The following is a 21,483-nucleotide window of genomic DNA, read 5'->3' as shown; positions in this document are numbered from 1 at the left end:
GCATCTGAGAGCTGCTTTATCTTATGTGTAGTGAAGTAATTTGCACAACAGGTTGAAGACTTTTCATCCTGCCTGCAAGTGGCTTTGAAGGCTGGGAGCAGGGTGCCAGCAGATTCTGTCTGCAGGGCAGAGGGGGAGCTGGTGGCTCCCTCCCACGCGCGCTGCAGATGTGGAGGCTGTCGCTGTGGTAACACACCCCCACAGGGATCCTGCTCACCGCCTGCAGCAACAGGCATGGGACACAGCACTTCTCGTTAGCTCTTAAAATAAGCCTGCTTTGACTAAATTGCTGCAGCCATACCTTAGAAATTACTAACTGCCTAAATGCTACAACACGGAAGTGTCCCCACTCCATTCCTTGACTACTGCAATTACTAGATGATCAATCTTTTAAAAAACCCCAACAAACCGAATTCCCAATCTGCTCTCCTCCACCTGATGCTTTAAACCTATCTCCAATTCCCAGCAAAAACCTTGGAGCTCAGAATGCTGCACTCTAAAATGTGAGCACATCTTACTGTACCTGAACTAAAATTCTGTGCAAAGAAGAAATACTGAAACATATCCACATTACAGCACTGAGGAATCTATGTCAAGGTGAACATAGCCCAGGAGCTTACAGCATGTGAAAGCTGCCAAAGTTACTAATTAGCTGACAGAATGAGGAAAAGTAGTTGATGCATGAACCAAGGCAGTAACTACAGAGACAGCAACGCCAGCCCTGAGATCTGCTGAAGAGTTCCATGGTGCAGATGGTCTTGTGAGTCAGAGGCCTTTCTGAAGCACATGAACCCTTCTTTTGCCAGAGAAGCCTGAGTTTACATAGGTTACCTTAAACCTTCCTTCTTAACGTATTCAACATCCAAACCCAGGTAACAAACACTTCAGTTACACAAAACCATACAGCAATGCTACAGTAGAGGGCAAAGTAATTTAGCCTACCAGATACTTCAGCAAAAAACAATTATCTGCAAATAACTACACTGTAGGGAAAAAAAAACAAACACCTGAGGCTTTGATTTAGAAAGCGTACCACAAGTCAAAGAGAGAGGTAACAACTACCTAGGTTTAGGCATGTCTTTTAATCCCACCAATTTCACTTCGATTGGAATGTTAATTTATACCCGTTGAACTTTTAAAGTGCTTTCCTGGACCTAGGCCAAAGGACATGAGTGCTGCTTGCACTGAAGAACCAGAGTATTTCATTCTAAACACTAATAATTAAAACAGTTAGAGCACTTCCTGAAGACAGTGCTGCAGTGAGAAAATGCCTTTCCATCACCATTCTCTTTTTAAAGAAGGTTCAGAAAGATAAAGTTTTCCTCTACACACTCTACTGCCACAGGCAGACTTTTGTCATACAATTTGGACAAGTCTGAGTGATTTAGGTCACTCAGAGAACTCTGTTAAAGGTATTAGCAAAAGCAGGTTTAATATAAGTGTGCAAAAGGGTGATGAGGCAGAATGGCAGGGCTCACTCTGGTAACTGCTACATGGATGATGCACACAGAGGAAAATCTGTCTAGAATCAATGTAGAATGATTTACACAGACACCACGAGTGCCAAAGGCTAACAGAGGCCCTGCTGCTGAGTCACAGGGCTCAGAGCTGGGCAGGGGTTTATGCTTGAAGAATTTGGCACCACCTAACTGCTGACTATTTAACATTTGTGAAATGATTCAATTCCTGTAAGTGCAGCAGGAATTTAATTCTAGATCTAAGATGGCAATATCCATACTATACTGCCCAGAGAGGATTTAAATCAATTCACACACACACAAGTACATACATGCATATACAAATATGTCCAAGGATACCTATTAAAGATCAAACACCTTTGCACCTCTCAAGAGGCAAGGGTTGAGCTTCGAGGAGCAAGGCTATCAGCCCAGGCCCAGATCTGTATATCTTCAGCTGAAGCTCATGATTCAGATTTCCCCTTTTCTGTTAAGGAAAATATTTCTTCACATGTTTTGTTTCAATAAAGTTTTGGGCTCGTTAAGGCTGGAAGGCGTAGAAGAATGTAGCAACTACATATGCACATAGTACATAATTTTATGGACAACAATTTATTACCCAGTAAGAAAAAATAATAAGCTTTTATACAAATTAGGAAACTGACAAAGTATTAACTAAGTAGCGCACTCCTAGAGCATGTCTCAAGCTACAATCTGATTTAGAAGTCAACTGCACAGAATAGTTAATGCAGGTAGATCTCATTCATTAATAGGTATGATGCTACTTAACATCCTGCAGAAGGAAAACAGAAATTCAAGCTCATGTTCAGATTACGTCAAGCATAGCTGTCATCCTGGAAATAGCTATATCCATGTACCTGTATCCACCTTTCAGCACAGAGCAACCTAAAGATCACAGATTTAGTTAAAGAAACATTAACATTCCCATCTCAAGAGTTTTATGGCCACACCAGGACATTGCCAGGCCACCAGATTGCAGCACTCTCCACTGCAGATTGAAACTGGCTAGTCTGCCTCAACAGCATTCACTTATCTTGTTTTTATGATGAGGATCTTAATGAAAGCAATTCTTCCTCTCAACATTACCAGTACAGGAAAGGCTACTACCCCTGTCTGAAAACTCCCTTACACCCCAATATATTTTGCATTTTCAAGACTTTCAATGACCTAATAAACATCACTTTTCTCGTGATTCTTGTTTTAGCCCTCAGCATGTCTGTGAGACTGACCATACAATACCTTGCTTGCTGAGCAGGCACTTGCCCTCATCTTTCCAGTTAGTGTTCTTCCAGAATATGAAGAATCAGGTATCAGATCAGCAAAAATTTTAAAGAGTGTTATGTAAAAGAAAAATCAAAATAGAAACAATCCACCACAGTATGATTCTGTGACTTTGCTCCCTCTGATAATCGGAGGTTCTCTTAAAATCAAAAGTGATGTCAATTTGTTGGCTTTTCGGGTTTTGGGTTCCTTGTACAGATCTTAGCCCTCTCAGATGCTGCCAGACACCGGACATGTGGCAATCAGGGAGGGGAATGCAGTCAGAGCTGCTTTCTGGCTGCATCCCAGGCACTGGAACATCAGTGACCAATCCTAACACATGATGGCCAAAGAACAGCATAGGAAACTTGGAGCAGTTCAGATTTTTCTCTGTACCAAAGAACAAATAGTAGGTGAAAAAAAAAAATTAGAAAGAATGCATTTTTCATTCCTAAATCTATGGGTCCAGTTTTGTCTCTTAAGGTATTAAAATTTTTCATCACAATCTCATTCCCAGCACCTACTCTAGACTCTCCAAGGGCCTTGTCCAGAAATCTCCAAACTCCAGAAGATGGAGAGGCAGTGTGGAAGCCCCTCTGTTCAAGGATGCCACTCTGGTCTTTCCAAACACATCCCAGCTATTGCTGTTCAGAGAAGCTCAGGCTGTCAGAGAGGAACAATTCCAGTTCAACAGTATAATCCGTTGTCTCTACTGGTACATTCTGCTTTTCCACGGTGGGTGAGTAATGCTGTACTTCGTGTCTTGGAGCCAACATCCTGGCAGTCCCACTGCAGGAACATGCCTCCGGATGTGTGATGCTGTTTGAGCAAGCACAGTGTGGATGGTAAACACCTGGAGAGGAACTGGGTTGGCAATGACTAGGGATGTAGTATTCAGCTGCCTCTGGACTCGATTCCACTGGATTATGAAAAGGATAACCAGGCATGCAACATGTCTGGAGACAGTTCTTGGGTTTGAATCCAGGGTGAAGCCCTAATTTAGCAATAAGGGGCTTCCCAACATTAATCTCCTTTCTTTCGTCCATTGTATCTTCTATTCCTGAATACTCATAGTGCAAGCAAACAGTGAAGATTAAATGTTCCTGTAAAAGCAGAAAGAAGGGGAGAGAAAAAGTTATACTTCCTCTGCAAATAAACACTACAGGAAACGCTTCGGGAGGGTCCAGTCTCCTGGAGAAGCAGAGTGATCTCTTTAGGAGCTAGAGACACAATGGGCAAGCCTTGTTTCCTGACGTCCTCTTTTGGCCACTGCTTGTTCACTGAACAGTCTGTACTTCCAGAAGAACTTGTGTTACCTCAACTGCCAAAAGCCCCGAAGAAGAGATGCCAGGCTGTGTCTGGCACAGATGCTCATGACACAAACAAACAGACACTTAGCAGTGCCCCAGTCTGCTGAAGAGAACCTTTCAAAAACTGTGTGCCCAGGAGCACAGCACAACACATGATACACAACACTTTCATCTCCTACTAATGGCTGTGTAAGAGGCAGCTCTGCTTCAGGACATGTTCCTCCTAAAAAGCACAGGAACACCCTCAGAGCATGCAATAGGTGATCTGCACAAAAATAACCATCTTGGCCAAGTTCAGCATGGGCCTGGAAAATACAAAGGGCTTTGCACACTGGTTTCAGGATTGCATATGCATCAATTCCCTGCCTTTTACTTTGCAGCTGAAACTGAAGTCACTGAACTGTGTTATTATCCATTCTTTCCCTCCAAGGAACTTACCACAGTAACAATACACAGCTGCCTCAACAGAACTGCAAAGCAGCATAAATAGTGTCAATTAGCTGTGCAAACTCGTAATGAACAGTATATACTAACCCTTAGCTTTTGCAGTGAACTCAGCCTGGTGTAGAGGCAGTGTTTGGGAAGATCCTTTGAAACTAAATAGCTTCCAGTTTCCTCAGGAGTTCCTTTATTGGCCTCTTTAGGATCTACATCCAAGTCCTAAGAAAAAAAATAACTTAATTGATGATATAGAATTTGTAGATCATAAAATAGTATTTCTTTCAGTTTGATAAGTTAAAGCACTTTAGACCCATTTTATTATACAAGATGCAACTTGATATGGGTGGAGCAGAAAATTTTCAACTTCAGGGGAGCGAGATCATGAGGCAGCAGCAGGAAGCACTTACAAGTGGGAAGTCTGTGATGTGGGCTCTGCAAGCTGTGATTTCAGGGGGCTTCTTAATTATCTGTGTATAGATTATCATGACATTGGAGAACTCTGCTGCAAACCCCAACTGAATCTGAACACCACACTGGAATTCAAGGGACATACTTTCTGGAAGCTCTGCCAATAAATAACACATTGTTACAGTCTAAATATAAATTTAGCATATGCATTTTTCTTTTTCAATAATTTAACAAACAAGAATTAAGTGCTTGGGCTCAAATAAACATCTGCATCTCTGAGAGAGCCTTCCTATATGACAAGTGGTCTTAGAAATGCTATCCCTGACCCTCTGCCCCAACGGTCAAAGAAATCTGAAGATGTACTCCAACAGGTTTAGGTGAAAAAGGTAAAAACAGGTCTTAAACCCCACTGGCCTTCTTAAAAGGCTAGGAAACCTGGAACTCATCTCAGTCTTATTTTAGTTTTCTTAGTTGTCTGCATTGAAAACTTCTTTTAATCATGCACATTTACTATACAGTTCACCTGGCTATTTTAGGTGTTGACTTTAGAATGAGATAGTGACATCTTACAAATGTCACTGCTAGACAAGCAGTTCTGGGAGACTGTCCCAGAAGACAGACAACCCATAAATCTCCCCTCCAGGGTCTGAGTGGTCTTAAATATACTGAATATACATGAATTCTACATGTCACCTTGTTCATTACTATCTCATGTAAGGGTAAGCCCCAACCCAAAAACTTCCAACTGAACATAGTAATGAAAATGTAGCTATAGCTTTGCACTTCTTCCATTTCCACTCAGCAGTGCCTGCCCTCCCTCTGCCCATCTGAAAGCAGACTGTACTGTACCATGAGCCTTGGCCCACTGCAGGTTCCGTGCCAGGCACTCTGCAGAAGATGTGCTTTGCTGAACAGGATCAGTTAATGCCCTTTTCTCTGACAAGCTGCTGCGGATCTCCAGGGCTTGCTTGCCTTTGGTAAGGGGACACTTGCCCATATCTAAAAACAAGATGCAGAGAGGTTCTTTTAAAATCAATGCTGCTGCAATTCCAACTGAATTAAGTACCTTCCTGCAATGTGTGGTTACTGTGGTTATGGCAGAGCCAGCACATCCATCAAGAGCTGCAGTTTTACAGCAGCTCAGCTCTTCCTTGCTCAGCTCTTCCTTCCCTGAAGGCCAAAGCAGCTCTGCAGAGCCCCAAGGGGTTGCATGCAGCCTGGCCAACATTGTCCCGTTCCTCAGAGCCAGTCCAAGCAGATCACAGCTCTTACTGGGTAAGGTCCTAATTAGAGTGCCTAATTTCAAGAATGTGAGTAATTCCATTGGAGGAGATTATTGTAAAGAACTGGGGGCAAGGGGAGTATTTTAGGTTTAGATACAAGGGTCCAATATTGATTATTTAACAGCATCACTAATGACCTATGTGTCAGGAGAGAGAACAAAACTTGGAAAGTTTGCAGATGATTAAAAATCAAGAGGAGTGGCTGATCCCCCACAAGACTGTACTGGGAGGGTCCTGGACAGGCTGTGGAATTGAGCAGAGAGGAATGTCATCAAGTCCAGTAACAGGGAACACCAAGTTCTGCTCCCAAGCAGGAAAAATCCCTTGCAGAGGCCCATGAAGGGCCCTGACTCACTGGGACACAGATTTGCAGGAAAGGACCTGTTTGGGGACCTAGTGGTCACCAAGCTGACCATGAGCCAGCACTGCACTCTTGTGGCACAGGCACAGCAAGAACCACGGAGCCAGCAGGCTACAGCCTTTTCCATGGAACACTTAATGGGAACATTCCTCTGGCACTGTCTGCACAGAACCTGTGTACTCCCTGGCACCCAACACCTGGGAATACTCCCAGTGCTTGTCACGCTGCCTGACCAGTCAATCTTTCCCTGCATTCCTGAACAGAACACAAAGCTGTGTGACCTGCAGCTGCCCCAGGCTGCTGCACCCAGGGCAGATGCACCCACACACACCAGTCTGACACTGTTCTGTGCTTGGAGCAGGTGTCTGCACAGAAGCAGTATGCTTTCCCTCCACACTTTTCACTTTAGTGCTTCTCCCATCAAAAATACAATCACTGAGCCAGGCAAATTCACACAGTGCACTGCTCTTTTTACTGCACTTAGAGAACAAATCATTATCATTGCTATAGCACCCTGAGGCAAGTAGGATTACGTTAATTGTTTAAATGAACATGCAAACGACTGGACTACCACATGCAGCTAGCACCACAGACAGAAGAGCAGTTTTGTGGATGGGCAATTCAAAGCTCCACGCTGAAAGATACTCAGAACAAATAAGGTTCACTGAAGAGGAAAGTATAAAACTGAGCACTATTAAAGAGGCTGAGCATCAGGAATGTTGTTCATATGCTGCCCAGTATCACCTGCTATCTGAACAAAGCACAACAAGAAAGATTTAATTCGTGTAACACATTCACCATGAGAGGAAAGACACGGAAGGAAAGTTGTTTTCAGTAATGCAGACTGAGGAGACTGTTAGTGCAGTAAGCTGGAGTTCACCTTCTGCAACCTCATCAAGCAGAACAGTGACCTTCTTGTCTTCTAACAAACGGTCCTTCAGGAACTTCATGAAGATTCCATTGGCCAACCCCAGCTGCTGAATTTCATAAGCTTCTGCTCCCTGGCACCTGTGAGATCATCAGCATCGGTCAAGGAAAAAACACTGAAAAACCTGCAGGATTAAGAGTAAATTTATACTGGGAATGGGGAAAGAAACCCTACAATTTGAAAACCAGGCTGTGTCCAAGGCCAACCTGCTCTTCATGTTCCCTTGCAAGCAGCTGATGGAAGTTTCTCTTAAAAATGACACCACAGACTAAACCTGTTCATCAAACTGCTCATATGAGGAGTTTAAATTTCTTATTGACAATTTTAGTAAAGCTCCTGACTACTTCTATTCAGCAGTTTTTGCACTTGAAAAGTGACCAAGGTTACTGGCCCACAGCACAATTCTGAAAAAGATCAGCTATAAAATCTCAGTCATTTCTGTGGCACAGAAGAATAACTTCCTTACGTTGCATATCCAAAAACAATGTTGGCTGTAACCTTCAGAGCATCCAAGATAAGAATCGTGTCATCATATTCATTTCTGTAATAAATGGAAACACAAGAAAGTAAAATAGTAATTTGAGAACTCATAATGGCAACAAAATCAAAACGCAAAACTGAGAGAGTTCAGAACCAGTAATTTGTTTCACTCCTCCGAGTCTGTAATGAATCCTGACTGCTCAAATACAAAAGCCAGCGCCATCAACGCTCTGCCTGAGGGCAGTGTAAAGACAGAGGCACCAGGCATTACCCAGAGAAGAGCTTGCTGTACTAACCAGTAGAGTCTGGCTGCAATCTCTGCAAAACACAGTTCTGATATCCACCCATTTTATGTTATTTCAAAAATGCCATGTTTTTTAAAATGTCTCTTTTCCCCACCAAACATGGCGCTGTTAGTACAAAGCTTACGTAGATGGATTTTCTATTTGGACAGCAGATTGTGAAGCTGAATTGGGTCATGGGCATTTCATTAGCAAAGAAGTTTGGAGGCTCCACAGATACTGAAGTGCCAGCAACTTTCTGTTATGAAACATTCCCCAGAGACCAATTGCCAGAAGTGCTGACTGAAGAGCTGATTTCAAGTTCAAGTTTAATTGATCATAGTAGTATCTCAACATGGAAAGAACACAGTACTTTGTGTAGAAAAAAATCCTATAAATCAGTTGGTTTTTAACCTCTAAATAAAGATACAACATCCTCAGTACAGAAGCAAAATCCATGGCTCTCAGGAATTCTAAAATAAGCATTTCATTTGAGCCCTTCTGTTAAGTTAACATGCCTTTGATCGCAGGGCTTTCCTTCCTCCCTGTAATGAAGAAGATGGATAATAATCCCAGGGGAAAGGGTCCTGTTTCTTCTTTAAGATGCCAAATTTTACTTTTATCTGATCAGTCTGTTTATAACGTCTAAAAGACAGCAGCAGAAAAGAAATAAATGTCATTGAAATCAGGAGGCAGGTATGTACCCTTGGGGACAAAGTCTAACCACCAGGTTCACATCTCTATCCAAGGCCATGGGCACAAGTCTGGGTGAATCCTACCGATGCTAAAAGCACTCAGGTGCAGGCTGTGAATCCTCAGAACCATGGACTTTGCAGTACAGTGAATTTTCAGCCTAAAGAGTTCTCATGTGCAGGAGGCCCGGCGTTCTGTGAGGAGCCCAGAGAGCAGAGGCCAGCTCGCTCCCGGGGTGCAGGGGGTACCTTTTGCGACACATGTCCAGCAGGAACACGTTGAGTCCCGTGCGCTTCTCCTGCATCCGCCGCAGGATGTTCTGCACGCACAGGCAGTTGGCTGAGCGGTACGGGTTCGGGGCATCAACAGGAACCATGAAACTGTTCCCGTAGTTTTCGTAGCCATGGCCAGCATAGTACAACAAACCTGAGTTCAAAACAGGTGCGACAGTGAGCAGGGCATCAGAGACTTCTGTCCATTTCAAAAGGGGCCAAAACTGCCATGCACAGTGCTGACTGTGGGCCAGGGAGTTTCCTGAAGTCACTCCAAGCCACAATTACATCATCTCCACAATACACCAACACAATAAATTAAAAGAAGCACAAAAATCACACATGCAATAGAATCAGTTAGACATTTGCATAAACACACAAAGTTAAATACTCTTAAAATGTTCTAATAGCTATAACCTCTAACAGAGATGGCCTGTTATGTGTAATTCACAGACAGGAACAAGGAGATGTGCCAACCATAAAACATCTTCTCCTCATGTGCAATTACTAAGCTCTGAGCAGCACTAAGTCTGCAGCTTATAGACAGAAAAAAAAATAATGCCAAAGAGTTTGGTAGGACTCCAGAGGACATCCCCATTACCGACTACCAACAGCTCATGTTCAGTTGATTGCAGCTATATCTCCTAGTCACAGACTCATGACTCTTCTGGGTCTACTAAACAAACTCTTTGCATGCTTATCTACCCAGAAATTATTATCCTGCCATCATGTCCCTCATGTGTCACCGCACAACAGTCTACAACACTTTAAGATTTAGAATCTTCAATAAAACAAGAAAGTTTTTCTCAACCTCGAGAAAGGGAACTGCAAGCTAGGACTTAGATATTCCTTATATGAATAAAAATGTCCAATATTAAAGTCATTTAAATTTGCATGAAGATTAGATATCTTAGAATCAATAATCTCTACTGCCATAAAATGCAGTTACCAGAGGCTTGTATGATTTAATTGAATTTTCCTATTGCCTATTCCCAGTACTGGTTTTCCTTAATGATGCAAATTCCCCCTTCTAAAAAGAATTTTTATTTACCTAGTCAAAGCAGTCTGTGGGTCAGATCTGCAATTAGAGTACAGTGCTCAGCTGAATAAAAGTCAACAGAAATCTGACAATTTATGCTGGTTGGAGATACCATATTCTTATGTTGTTATTCTTACTAACATTTGCTGAAACCTTTAAGTCACTACAACACTGGTAGATTCAGATAGAACCCAAAATAAGCCTCACCCTAACATACTAGCTCATGGAGGCAGGCATGCTAGATGTTTTCACCTTTTCAGTACACATAGATACAAGAAACGAAAATATGAGGGCTACCTGAGCCTGGCGAGCTTCAAGAGAGCTAAAAATGGTATAAAGTGCAACTGCATAACCTTGTGTCTAGGCCCTAGGCTAAAAAGAAATTCTTCATGTGATTTCCAGAGCTCGGATCTGGACTGAAATCAGGGTTATATTTAAGATTCTCTGTATCTGAGCATATATTCTGTAAGTAATTGGACTGACTGACCACATTCCTTTTCTATCCTTGGCAGATGATTGTGCTACTTGCCAAGTACCTGCAACAGCTAATACGTTGAGCTCAAGATCAGAAATAAATCTGCACATACCTGGGGTAAGTGGAGTAAACATATTTGGAGGGCCTCAACAGAGACACACACAACAATTTTAAGTAGGCTCAAGTTCCTCAGAGACGTCAGCATTTAACTGATATCTGCCTCCCTCCCTCCCTCAGTCCCTCTCATTTAAAAAGAAAGCAGCCTAAATATTTTTAGCCTCTCAAACACATAGGTCAGTGCTTTTACCCTGTGTGGAATACAATGTTAATTGCAACCTACATTTAGAACAGCACAGACTAAGACAGCAGAGGAGACAGTCATCATCACTTTGTTTACTACTCCTGCTCTTAAGGACCAGCATCTGAAATGCCACTTTCCTGGCAGCAAGCCAGAATTACACAACCTAGTAAGCATCAGGTTTATATGTAGCAGGGACTAAGCAGCAGTAGTCATTATGTCTCTTCTATTTGAAGCTATGCCCACTAGAAAAGGCAATAAATCATTACCTATTTGTGCTCTGACATCATCTTTTATAGGCTTTAAGCCATTCATAGCCACTATGCAGAAAGAACAAAGTAATTCTTTAAACAGAAGTAGTTATTGCCACACACCACCGAAAACTGTTCTGCTTACCTTTTGTATCAACTGGCTGGAAAAGTATAACTGCAAAAATATGCCATGTAAGAGTTTTCATATGGTGCTGCTGAGAAATTAAAGCCTTTCAGTACTTTATTTGCTACATTCATGTCCACAATTAGGGAGAAAAATTGAGAAGGTGCAAAAATCTCAAAGCTCACCCAAATAGATAAGACCATCTATTTCCCAGGGAATAATAAAAGCAAACTGCTCTCAAAAGCCTCATGTTCCTGCTGCCAGACTGAGGCTCCGTGTCAGGCAGGTTTTGGCTCAGATATAAATGCCCAAATGTCAGAGCAGGCAGTTCTGCACAGAGAGAGCATCAGGTAACACATCCGTAAAAAAAGTCATGCTAAGAAATAAGCTGACCTTGTGTTCCAAAAAGGGATCAAATAATGTTTTCTCGAATGGATTTTTACTACAGGAATTCTGCAATCCAAAAAATAGGGATCTGGGAAAATATTTTGCTCTCTGTCCTAAATAATTTCTGGAGTTTTCTATACAATCTTAGCAAATACAATCTTAGAAAAATGACAAAATAATGGCAGTCAGCGAAAAGGTAAGAACTTTCCTTACACTCCAAACCAGATCACTCTTGGCCTTTTCCATGCAAGGCTTTTACTCCATACATCAATTCCATCATGCTCTCCCCCACTTCTGTCTTGTGCTTTGCAGCCCAAAATCAAATCTAAGCAAGCAAAGTACTATCAAACAAAATAAAAGCCTGCAGTGCAGTTTTAGGTGTGGTTAAAGAATGAAGTTCAAATATCTGATCTGTTGTAAAAGTAAAGGAACAACAGCATTTTAACCAAAGTCAGAGGGTATGCTGGTGGGCGCCTTTAATTTATTCTTCCCATTCTACATACATGATATTTACCCTGAAGGTTGTTTAGCTGAGGCAAATAGCAGATGTTTGCTACTTGATACATACAAAATGGACCTACTTCAGAAGGGATGCACGTGTCCTTACCATAAACTCCTTCGTCCAGGAGAAGTAAAAATTCATCCACTGCATTTCGCATCTCAGACTCAGTAAGATCCAGCAAAGACACAACTTTGAAATCCAGCTGCCTTAGCAAACTGGTCAATTCATAGACATCTACCATTGGAGCCTTGAGCTGGGGATGATTCCAGTAGCTCATGTTTCCTATTAACAGAGCCACCTTGTCTGTGGCTGCCAAGACACAGAGAGAAAAAAAAGAAGTCACATTTATATATTCCATGGATTCAACACCTTTAAATTTAAAATTTTCCAAAGTGAAAAGGGTATCAAATCTCACTTCAGGCACAATATTTTATCTGATTTTACAAGTCATCCCACATCAACAACACAGCTCAACTCTCTTTTCAGCCTGAAGGAAAAAATCACCTGCGTGAGAGGGGAACACTTACACTCCCCCTCACACTAATGAACCTGAAAGAGCCATAAAATTCTGACAGAGGCCAGCAGCCTTTCCATCTGGTTAAGTATCAACAGGACAACATGCTTGACCACTCAAGTCTACAGTGCAAATTTAAGAATATGATTTAAAAACCCAGCAACTATTTATCAAATGACATGTGCTATCCATCTCATTATGAGCTTCAGTTCAGCACCAAAGCATCCACAGGACGGAATGGGGAGGGCTGCAAGCATTTCCTCAGCAGACAGGATAGCAATGCTTTCCATCACATCATCCCAATAGCACTGGCTCCAAGGGTTCAAAGGAATGCAGGAACACACTGGCTAAGGCCTGGCACAGCAATCTGAAGCAGTAAGCTGAAACAGCCCCTATGAGAAGCTGCAAACGCTTCCCAACCCTAACCCTAACAGCACTGGTGCCCTTGGCACAGTTTACTCCTGAAAGGGCAAACAAGCATTCTAAAAGGACTACACAAATATCCACAGATCTCCCTCCCTGGAGCTCTCTATTTGCCCCATGGGTCTTGCACTGGCAGTGTCAGTAGCAGCAAAACTCAGGAGCAGCAAAATCTGCATCCTAGATGTCAAATGCATACAGTCATTTCAGTACAAAACTACTTACCCACAGGTCTGCGACTTGATTCTTCTTGTGGGTCTGTTTGAAATAGAAGAAAAGAGAAGCGTGTCAGTGACTACAGAAAATGAACTGCATCTTCCCCACAGCCACAGTCTAATAGCACTGCTTTCTCTAACACTTCGCTGGTTTAATGCAGGAAAAAGCCCTCTTTGTTTTGGTGGGGTTTGGGGGTGTTTTGTTGGTATTGTTGTTTTTGTTTAGATGATTTCCTTCACCCTCTTCCAGCAAACAATCCTGACTGGATGTGAATAGCTAATTCTATAGATTAAGAAAGAATATATTCTGAATCTCACAAACTGCACATTGGCATTTTCAGTGACATCTGACCAGTTCATCCTCTCCAAACAAAATGCAACATGCCAGGAGGGACATGCTTAGCAGGGATTCCCATCTGAGTGTGAAAATGCCTTTATTCTGTACTTCACAGAGGGGTGGCAAAGCCAGTGCTGTGCCAAGAGAAACAGTAAGCAGTGTGCCGAAGCGGCTCACCTGGATAACACGACACCGTATGACAGAGAAGCCCTTCAGTGGTTGAAACTGAGGCTGGGCAAACAAACATATTTGATATCTAACCCAGGAAACTATCTTTGGGAGTTGAGGCTTTGGGAAAACCGTATGAGGGATAATCCCCTCTGGAGCTACACCTCTACACTAACCACCTAACAGGCTTCAGATCACATTGGCTGACTCCAACATGATTGGAAAAAATATGCCACTCAACAGGAGTGATAGCCAGACACCTCAGATCTTTTTCACTTTAATTATCTGAGAAAGTAGCAATGTGCTAAAACTGGGAGCCCCAAGAAACCCCAGACAAGAAAGATAATTCCCTTTGTATCCGTGTATGTATGTGTGCAGCCTTGGGCTATTTTACAAACAGCACCCCTATGATTCTCTATATGCTTCAAGTTCAATCTCTTGGAACTAGAAAGCTGTGCTGCTGTTAAGGTGATACCAGCTGCTATTCAATTCTCAGTTACAGGTACATCCAAATACTGTAAAGTTCATACTGCAACCCAGCAAGCCTTCAGTGTAACATAAAATGAAGATGCCAAGTTAAAGTTTTTCAAAACTTATCACTTACCTGATTCCTGAAGATCACTTAAATCTTCTGTGAAAGAAAACACCAATAAAATAATAGTTTAAACAAGAAGCAGAAACCTCATTTTATTAGTAAAAACATAAGTGCCATGCTATTATTAAACAAAGCTGAACACAGAAAACAAACTACATTTCTGAAATACTTTTGGCTTCGCATTTGTGCAAATCAAACCTTTTGTGCTTATTCCACACAGAGAAGAGAAAATCCTACAGCAATACATTAAGCTGTGCTAGACACAGCATTGCAGTACAGTAAATGTAAAGACAAAGGGGGAGACAGTTAAGACACCTGAATCCCACAGGCATGCAAGTAGGTTGAGGGAAAAAGGAACAAGGTATCAGAATCTGAAGAACAGATGCTTGAAGGGCTGAAAAAAAAGCAACATCCTGAGCAAAAAATCTGATTTTGGGAAGCCATGTGTATTCAGAAAGACTTCAGACACAATCTTCAAACATCCTAAGTTACCAGGGGTTTCACCTCTTTTTTTCTGAGAACACTGGAAAGCAGGGAACAGAAAATGAACATCTCTGAAGCAGCAGTGCTCTCTGGGAGCAGCCTTGCACCACTGTACCCAATCCCCTGTGCTGCAGATGCTGCAGACTCTGAGATGCTCAGCAGGGAGGGATGGCACCAACATTTCAGTCACAAGACACTTCTCCTCCCTGTTGCAACAATGCAAAGGAGAATAAAAATCATCCTAAGGAAGTTGCTACAAACACTTCTGCAGACATGGAGCTGGCATTGGAACTAGCTCTAGCCAGCTCTCCAAGATCACCCAGGTTCCTGAACATCTCCAGATTTTCTTGCTAGGATGTTGCCTCCTGAGCCTCACCAGAGAAATCTCCAGATCACTTGAATACCACAAAAGAAGGAAGTAGCCTGTTTTTTCTCCTGTGAGATCTAGATCATGGTGTCCAGGCAATGAAGAGAGAAGCACATGCAGGAGGACTGTTGCATCATCCATCACTGTTTTAAACCCAGGTTTGCCTGAAAACCCACATATGCCTTTCAGCAACACACTCAACAACCTGTCACTCCCATCACCAATTTTTAAAACTACAATTAGAGGTTTACCTTACCTTCTGTGCACTCCACTGCTACAGCTTTCCTTCCTTGTGTTTTAAGGAGGGGAAAAAATTGGAAGATGAGCTCTCAGTTATGAGAGTTAGCACACGAGGCGGAAGACAAAGGGCACTGTCAAGCTGCTGTGCAATGTGGCTCACTTGACAGCAGTGTAAATTTGCATTGGCCATAACACGTACAGTAATGATTCCTGAAACCCAGAAGTACTACACTAGGGTATTGCTTAGGTGAGGAAGTCCTCTTCAGTTCACTGCAAATACACAGCACTGAAATTGATTCATTCTACTTGAAATGAACAATCATTCATTCATTCTACTTGAAATGAACAATCAGTCTAACCTCTGATTGCTGAAGGACTCCATGTAGCAGAGTTCATATCCCCAGCAAAGGTTAAAGTGGTTTTGAGTTGTCAAAAAGCATAAATCAGCTAGCAATCTGCTAACAACATACATGCTGGCAGGGCCAAAAAGGGACAACAGTTGTGCGCTGGTTACCATAAAACCCCAAAACTCTAAAATGCCATTTGCTGGATGCAAGCACAGGTGTTTTAACAAATGGATAAACTAAAAATATAGAAGGCATGTACTTGTCTTAATACTGAAAGCTTCAAAAATAAATTTTAGTGATGTGGAAAAAATGGACAAAGGAGCTGACCTGTATGAAACAGAAGAACTCCTTACCTATAATGACTTTTACTTTCTTGCTGTCTTCGTCCTCCCGGTCATTGAACACATGACACCAGTACGTTCCTTGATGTCCCACATCCACATATGTTACCTATGCAAGCATCACCACAATCATCCCAACAGACCTCCAAAAAATACCTGCATAAGGTATTTAAGCCTTGCATCTAAGCCCCACAGGCAAAAAAGAGTTAAAAAACTAAAAGCAGCACTTCATCAGAAGTTACCAAGGTTCTGGAGAAATTATTTTCTTCAAGGGAACTTTCTGTGGTAAGCTCAAAGTGGTTAACATTTGCTCCCAAGTGTGACCCATTTTAGTAACTTACTGTGTAGACATTTTTGCTCCCATTTGCCAAAGGAAATCCATTTCTGAACCATTGGTAATGAGGAATTGGGTTTCCAACAGCTCCACATTCTAGTACCAAAGCATCCCCCACAGTCAGGTTTTGTGGCCGAGGCTGATTACAAATGCACAACTTGTTTTCAGGCAAACCTGTTAAGAGCCCTTAAAAAAAGGAAAAGGAAGTACCAAGAAAAGGAAGTGTGAGACAACCTAAGCACAGCAACAGGGACCCAAGTGCCTGGAGGAAGCAGGAAGGCACTTTGAGAAGGTGTTTGTGCCACTCACCGCAAGGCGGATCCTGAAGCTCACAAACTTCAAGGCGCGCCCACCGACTGAACACGAAAGAAGATTCACTGTTCACGCGGCAGATGTAAAAGCCAGAATCCTTTACGCTCACTGGACTCAAAACCAGTTCTGGAGAATTACCATGGGGAACCTGCATCACAGGTGAACCAAAAGTCCTTCAATTTCAATTGGTTTAATCTTAACCAGGATCAAGCATTATAATACTTATTTCTAAGTCCTTAACACCATCTTCAACTCCTTTACTTGCTGGTAGGCTGAGACAATGGAATTTACAGCTTCCTTTCTGCCCCATTCCACATTCACAGCCCCCAGGAATGAAGTGGTGTGAACACAAGGAATCGCAGTTTTGTTTTAGCATATTTGTAGGATCATCCAGCATTTCTTAAACTTTATGAGTTTTATGAATATTTACAGCAATCTTCTCTCATTGTGAATAAGAGTCTTAAAAAAAAGGACAATCCAAAATCATTATATTTTATTTTCACTATTTAAAAACCTGCTTTCTCTATGAACTCTTACCTCTCTTTCCTGCTTGAACCACTGGTATTGCACAAATGGGTGTCCTGTTGCCCAGCAGCACAGCTTGACGACCTGACCAGAGAGCACTGCTTGAGAGTCTGGCTGTACAACAATCTTCACACCTAGGAAAGTTATGAAGAAATACAAGCCCATAATTTATATTTGCATTTAAATTGCCCTTGGAGCACAGAACATTTCTGCCATTAAATATACTTGAAAATAATTTGTTTGTACTGTGTATACACACAGCTCCAATTAGTTAGATTACTTTAGGACATTCAAAATTGTCTTCCACTACACAAAATCCATGCTCAAATTGATCAGTACTCGATGAAGCTCATAAAAGATTTAAAGTATATCATTAATGCACTTTAATTTTAAAGGAAATTATGTGTCTCATGGTATCACAGCTGCCTTTTTGGAAAGATATTATCAGTTTTAAATGTTTGCTCACTCCCAACAATTTCTTTAAGCTGTTCAGATTAAAGCCCAGCCTGAGGGAATCAAAGCAGTCAGAGTTTAAGTCCAACAGAGCACATTTTCCTGCTATTCCTTATGCACTCTTGTGAGCTGAATCTTTGGTTTCAGCTTTAAGCCTCTGCCTCCTGCAGAACACAGGGCTGGGGTTTTCTGCAAGGTCAAATTTTCTACTGCAAAGCTTAACTGCCAGGAGAGCAACTCTGACCCCACTCCCATATGAAGCAGTTATTTTCTCAACCTAAACCATTCCAGATCTTACTACAGGATGGTCCCAAAACCAAATCCACTGGAGACAAAACCCCAGTCAGCAAACTGAATGACAACACTCAGCCAAGTCCAAGTCTGCAACAGCACTGCATGAAAGCTTGGCTCACATTTAACCTCAGAATCAGATCAGCCAATAACCTCAGTAATCATCTGCATCCCAACTACCAGAATGCAAGCACTAAAGATGATTTTGGTTACTGTAGAGGGCTACCTTGAGTGTTGCCAGTCTAAAATCCAGGGCTGCAGTGAAAGCACAGCTCAGAACTGACCTGAATGGCTGAGACACCGGAGAGCCTCTGTGTGCTCCAGGGCCTGCAGGGACTCCGTCAGCTCCACCACAGTGCAGCCCCGATCCCCCAGCAGCTTCAGGAGACTCCAGCTGGGACTGCCTTCCGGCTCCAGCACCTGCAGGGAGCACTGCTCCAAGTCCAGAGGGCTGTGGAATAATGGGAGAGAGACACGGCACACGCCTTCTCAGTACCTTTTCCTCAGAAAGGACCTGGGTAAACAATCACTTGTAGATAAATAAAAATATTTTTAAAAATAGAGATGGGAAATTCCTAGCTGATTTGGATATATTTGCAGCATTTCCTTCCAGTTTCAGGAGTTCAGAGGTTATTCAGTGATACCTCCACAGACAGAAACTGGTATTAGTGAGCTCGATGGTAAAAGAGATGCATGTACCTCACAATTCTCAGCAAATGTACTTCTATTTTTCACTTTTAAAGTGTCAGCAGAAAAAGTAGTACAGCACCTTTCATTTCCATGAGCCTAATTCAGAAGCCGTAGAGAGTGAGTCAGACTCTTAACTTCAAAGAACAGGAAGACTGATTTTAAAGTTGTTGTAAACAAGTGACTGCTGGAGCCCAGCCTAACACACCGACTGTACAGTGCAGTTAACTGTGTCTGAACTTTATAGATTCAACTTTGGTATCGTTGTCATCACGCACTTTCAATCACAGCCGATTCAATCAACACAAATAAAGAAACAATGACAGCTACCTAAAGAGAATACAAGGTTACGTATGTCCACTAAAAAGATTAACCAACGTTTCCTTCCTTAAATCCCAGTGCCACGCAAGCCTGGGGGCGAGATACCTTCAGTATGTGGTGATACCGTCACTTACCAAGCGGACTTTCAGTGTTTTAGGGGATTAGAGAGACAAACGCGCCCCGCCGCCCGCGCTCACCTCAGCCGCACCGTGCCGCGGCTCCCCGCGCGCTGCGCCAGCTCCCGCCAGCCCTTGCCGGGCGCCGCGCGGTCCAGCAGCTCGCTGAGCCTGCGGAGCAGCGGCCCGGCCAGGCAGCTGAGGGGCAGCGGCCCCGCCGCGCCGCGCTCCATGGCTGCTCGCCGGGGCGGTGCCGCCGCCCGGAAGGAAGCGCCGCGTGGGGAGTGCGGGCACCGCGGGACGGGGCGGTGAGCGGGATCCGGCTGAGGGGAGAGCGGGCACCGCGCCCTGAGGGAGCCCGGCCCTGAGGGGGGCACCGCGCCCTGAGGGAGCCCGACCCTGAGGGGGGCACCGCGCCCTGAGGGAGCCCGGCCCTGAGGGGGGCACCGCGCCCTGAGGGAGCCCGGCCCTGAGGGGGGCACCGCGCCCCGGGTACGTCGCGTCGGACACCGAGAGGGAACAGACTGGGTGCGGTTGTACCCATGTTGAAATGTGAGTGTCTAGTATCCGACTTCGAGGGCGAGACCATCTGCAGGGTCCCCACCTGGTGCTGAGAAGGTCGAACGTGGCTTTAGAGCCAGGCCTGGGGCATCAACCAGACAAAGCCCCCAGAACACTGCGGGCCGGGGTCTCGCTTTGAGGAGAAGCAGCTTTATCCAACTGCAGCCAGTACAACCATCATCACAACTCCTCTCTTCTCATTGTCACAACTTTCCCCAGCCTGCTGCCACTGTCGAAGCACGCAGTGTAAAGCACCTTGCGTCTTTATCGAGGGAGAAGAGGGGCTGCTGCGACGAGCCTCCCAAGGAGATGTTCCCATGAGTGATGGTCATCCCTGCAAATGGACAGATGATCTGAGGTGAATTCTCACCTCTCTGTTGTCATTATAGTACAAAGGTTCTATTATTACATTGCAAGGGTTGCATATTGCCAGAGATTCGTACCTCCTTGATGTTACTTGTAGGCAACTCCTCTAGGCACTGACTCTTCATTGTCCTTGTAGGAGCCAACTCAATACAGCTCCCACCAATCCACTCTTTTATAACTTCTACTTATTGGCTACAGGTGTGGCCTGTTAGCATCAGGCCTGCTCCTCATCTTCAGTAATTAACCAGCTGCAACTCTTTAGGGGATAAAATTACATTCTATACTACCTTCATTTACCCATACTGTATCCCCCTACACTCTGGTATTGCAACTTGCTCAAAGTGGACTCAAAGTGTCTAAGGAGGTAATTTTACGAGCATTTTTAATCAGTGACCAAGCATTCAGGTAGCTCAGAGAGGTGGTAGATGCCCAATCATTAGAAGTGTGCAGGATCAGGTTGGACGAGGCCTGGAGCAACTTGGTGTGGTGGAAGGTGTTTCTGCTCATGTTGGTGTAGGACTATATGACCCTTAAAGGTCCCTTCCAACCCGAACTGTTCCAATTTGAGTGTTGCTGCCTCTCATTTCTGTGGGGGTTATTTTGACTGTTAGGCTCTCAATATCCTTATTGCTATTTCTGGATGAGTGTGGCTGGAAGTGCTGTATTTACTGCTGAAGACCTGTTTCCTATCTGTATAGATAATACTGGGAGCAAGAAATATTTAGCACAGTGGTATCTTGTAACTAGTTTTAGCTGCATGTCCTTCAAAATGCTTAAGGAAAAACTTGGCACAAAAAGTTGCTTTTCAGCCTTTTCCAGATCCCTTGAGCTCAGGGCAGTTTGTGCAATTCATTCCAATTTGCCCTGTGTGAGACGTGTCTCCTTCGGTACCAAGAGTGGAAATAGTTTCTTACTACAGGATTTGCTTATTTGCCTTTGAGGGATGAGAATCATTAGGTGAATTTCTGTGTAGAGATTATGAAAATCTTTGATTTCCTCAGCTTGCTTGTTAGGTAGGCGCTGTGGATTTTCTCATGCCCAGCAGTGCTTAACTTCCAGCAAGTAAGAAATCCCAATGGGTCTAGGAGAGCAGTTAGGCACGTGCTTAAAGAAACAATCCGGTGCTTTGTTATGAAGAGCTAAGGCCAACACTTCCTCTGTCTCGAGACCATTAGGAAATTCCTACGGACTTCTATGGAAGTAGGATGTGCCCTCTCCT

At 43.4% G+C, this 21,483-nt stretch overlaps 1 protein-coding gene across 1 annotated transcript; it reads right to left on the bottom strand.

Moving 5' to 3' along the window:
• Positions 1 to 2,050: 2,050 nt before the first annotated feature.
• On the bottom strand, positions 2,051 to 20,771 carry MALT1 (MALT1 paracaspase). The gene is made up of 20 exons (XM_059493118.1): positions 20,639 to 20,771; positions 20,154 to 20,232; positions 19,942 to 19,980; positions 18,498 to 18,664; positions 17,482 to 17,603; positions 16,942 to 17,092; positions 16,640 to 16,818; positions 16,311 to 16,407; positions 15,627 to 15,659; positions 14,530 to 14,556; positions 13,431 to 13,463; positions 12,377 to 12,580; positions 11,404 to 11,433; positions 9,172 to 9,349; positions 7,936 to 8,010; positions 7,422 to 7,549; positions 5,747 to 5,896; positions 4,897 to 5,054; positions 4,583 to 4,708; positions 2,051 to 3,841 (listed from the first exon to the last, which is right to left on the bottom strand). Exons 1-20 carry the CDS (start codon positions 20,769 to 20,771, stop codon positions 3,377 to 3,379), a joined length of 2,574 nt encoding a protein of 857 aa, XP_059349101.1. The 3' UTR covers positions 2,051 to 3,376.
• Positions 20,772 to 21,483: the final 712 nt, after the last annotated feature.

The sequence above is a fragment of the Ammospiza nelsoni genome, chromosome Z (assembly GCF_027579445.1).
Source record: "Ammospiza nelsoni isolate bAmmNel1 chromosome Z, bAmmNel1.pri, whole genome shotgun sequence".
Lineage (NCBI taxonomy): Eukaryota > Metazoa > Chordata > Aves > Passeriformes > Passerellidae > Ammospiza > Ammospiza nelsoni.
This window is presented reverse-complemented; position numbering and strand designations above follow the sequence as displayed.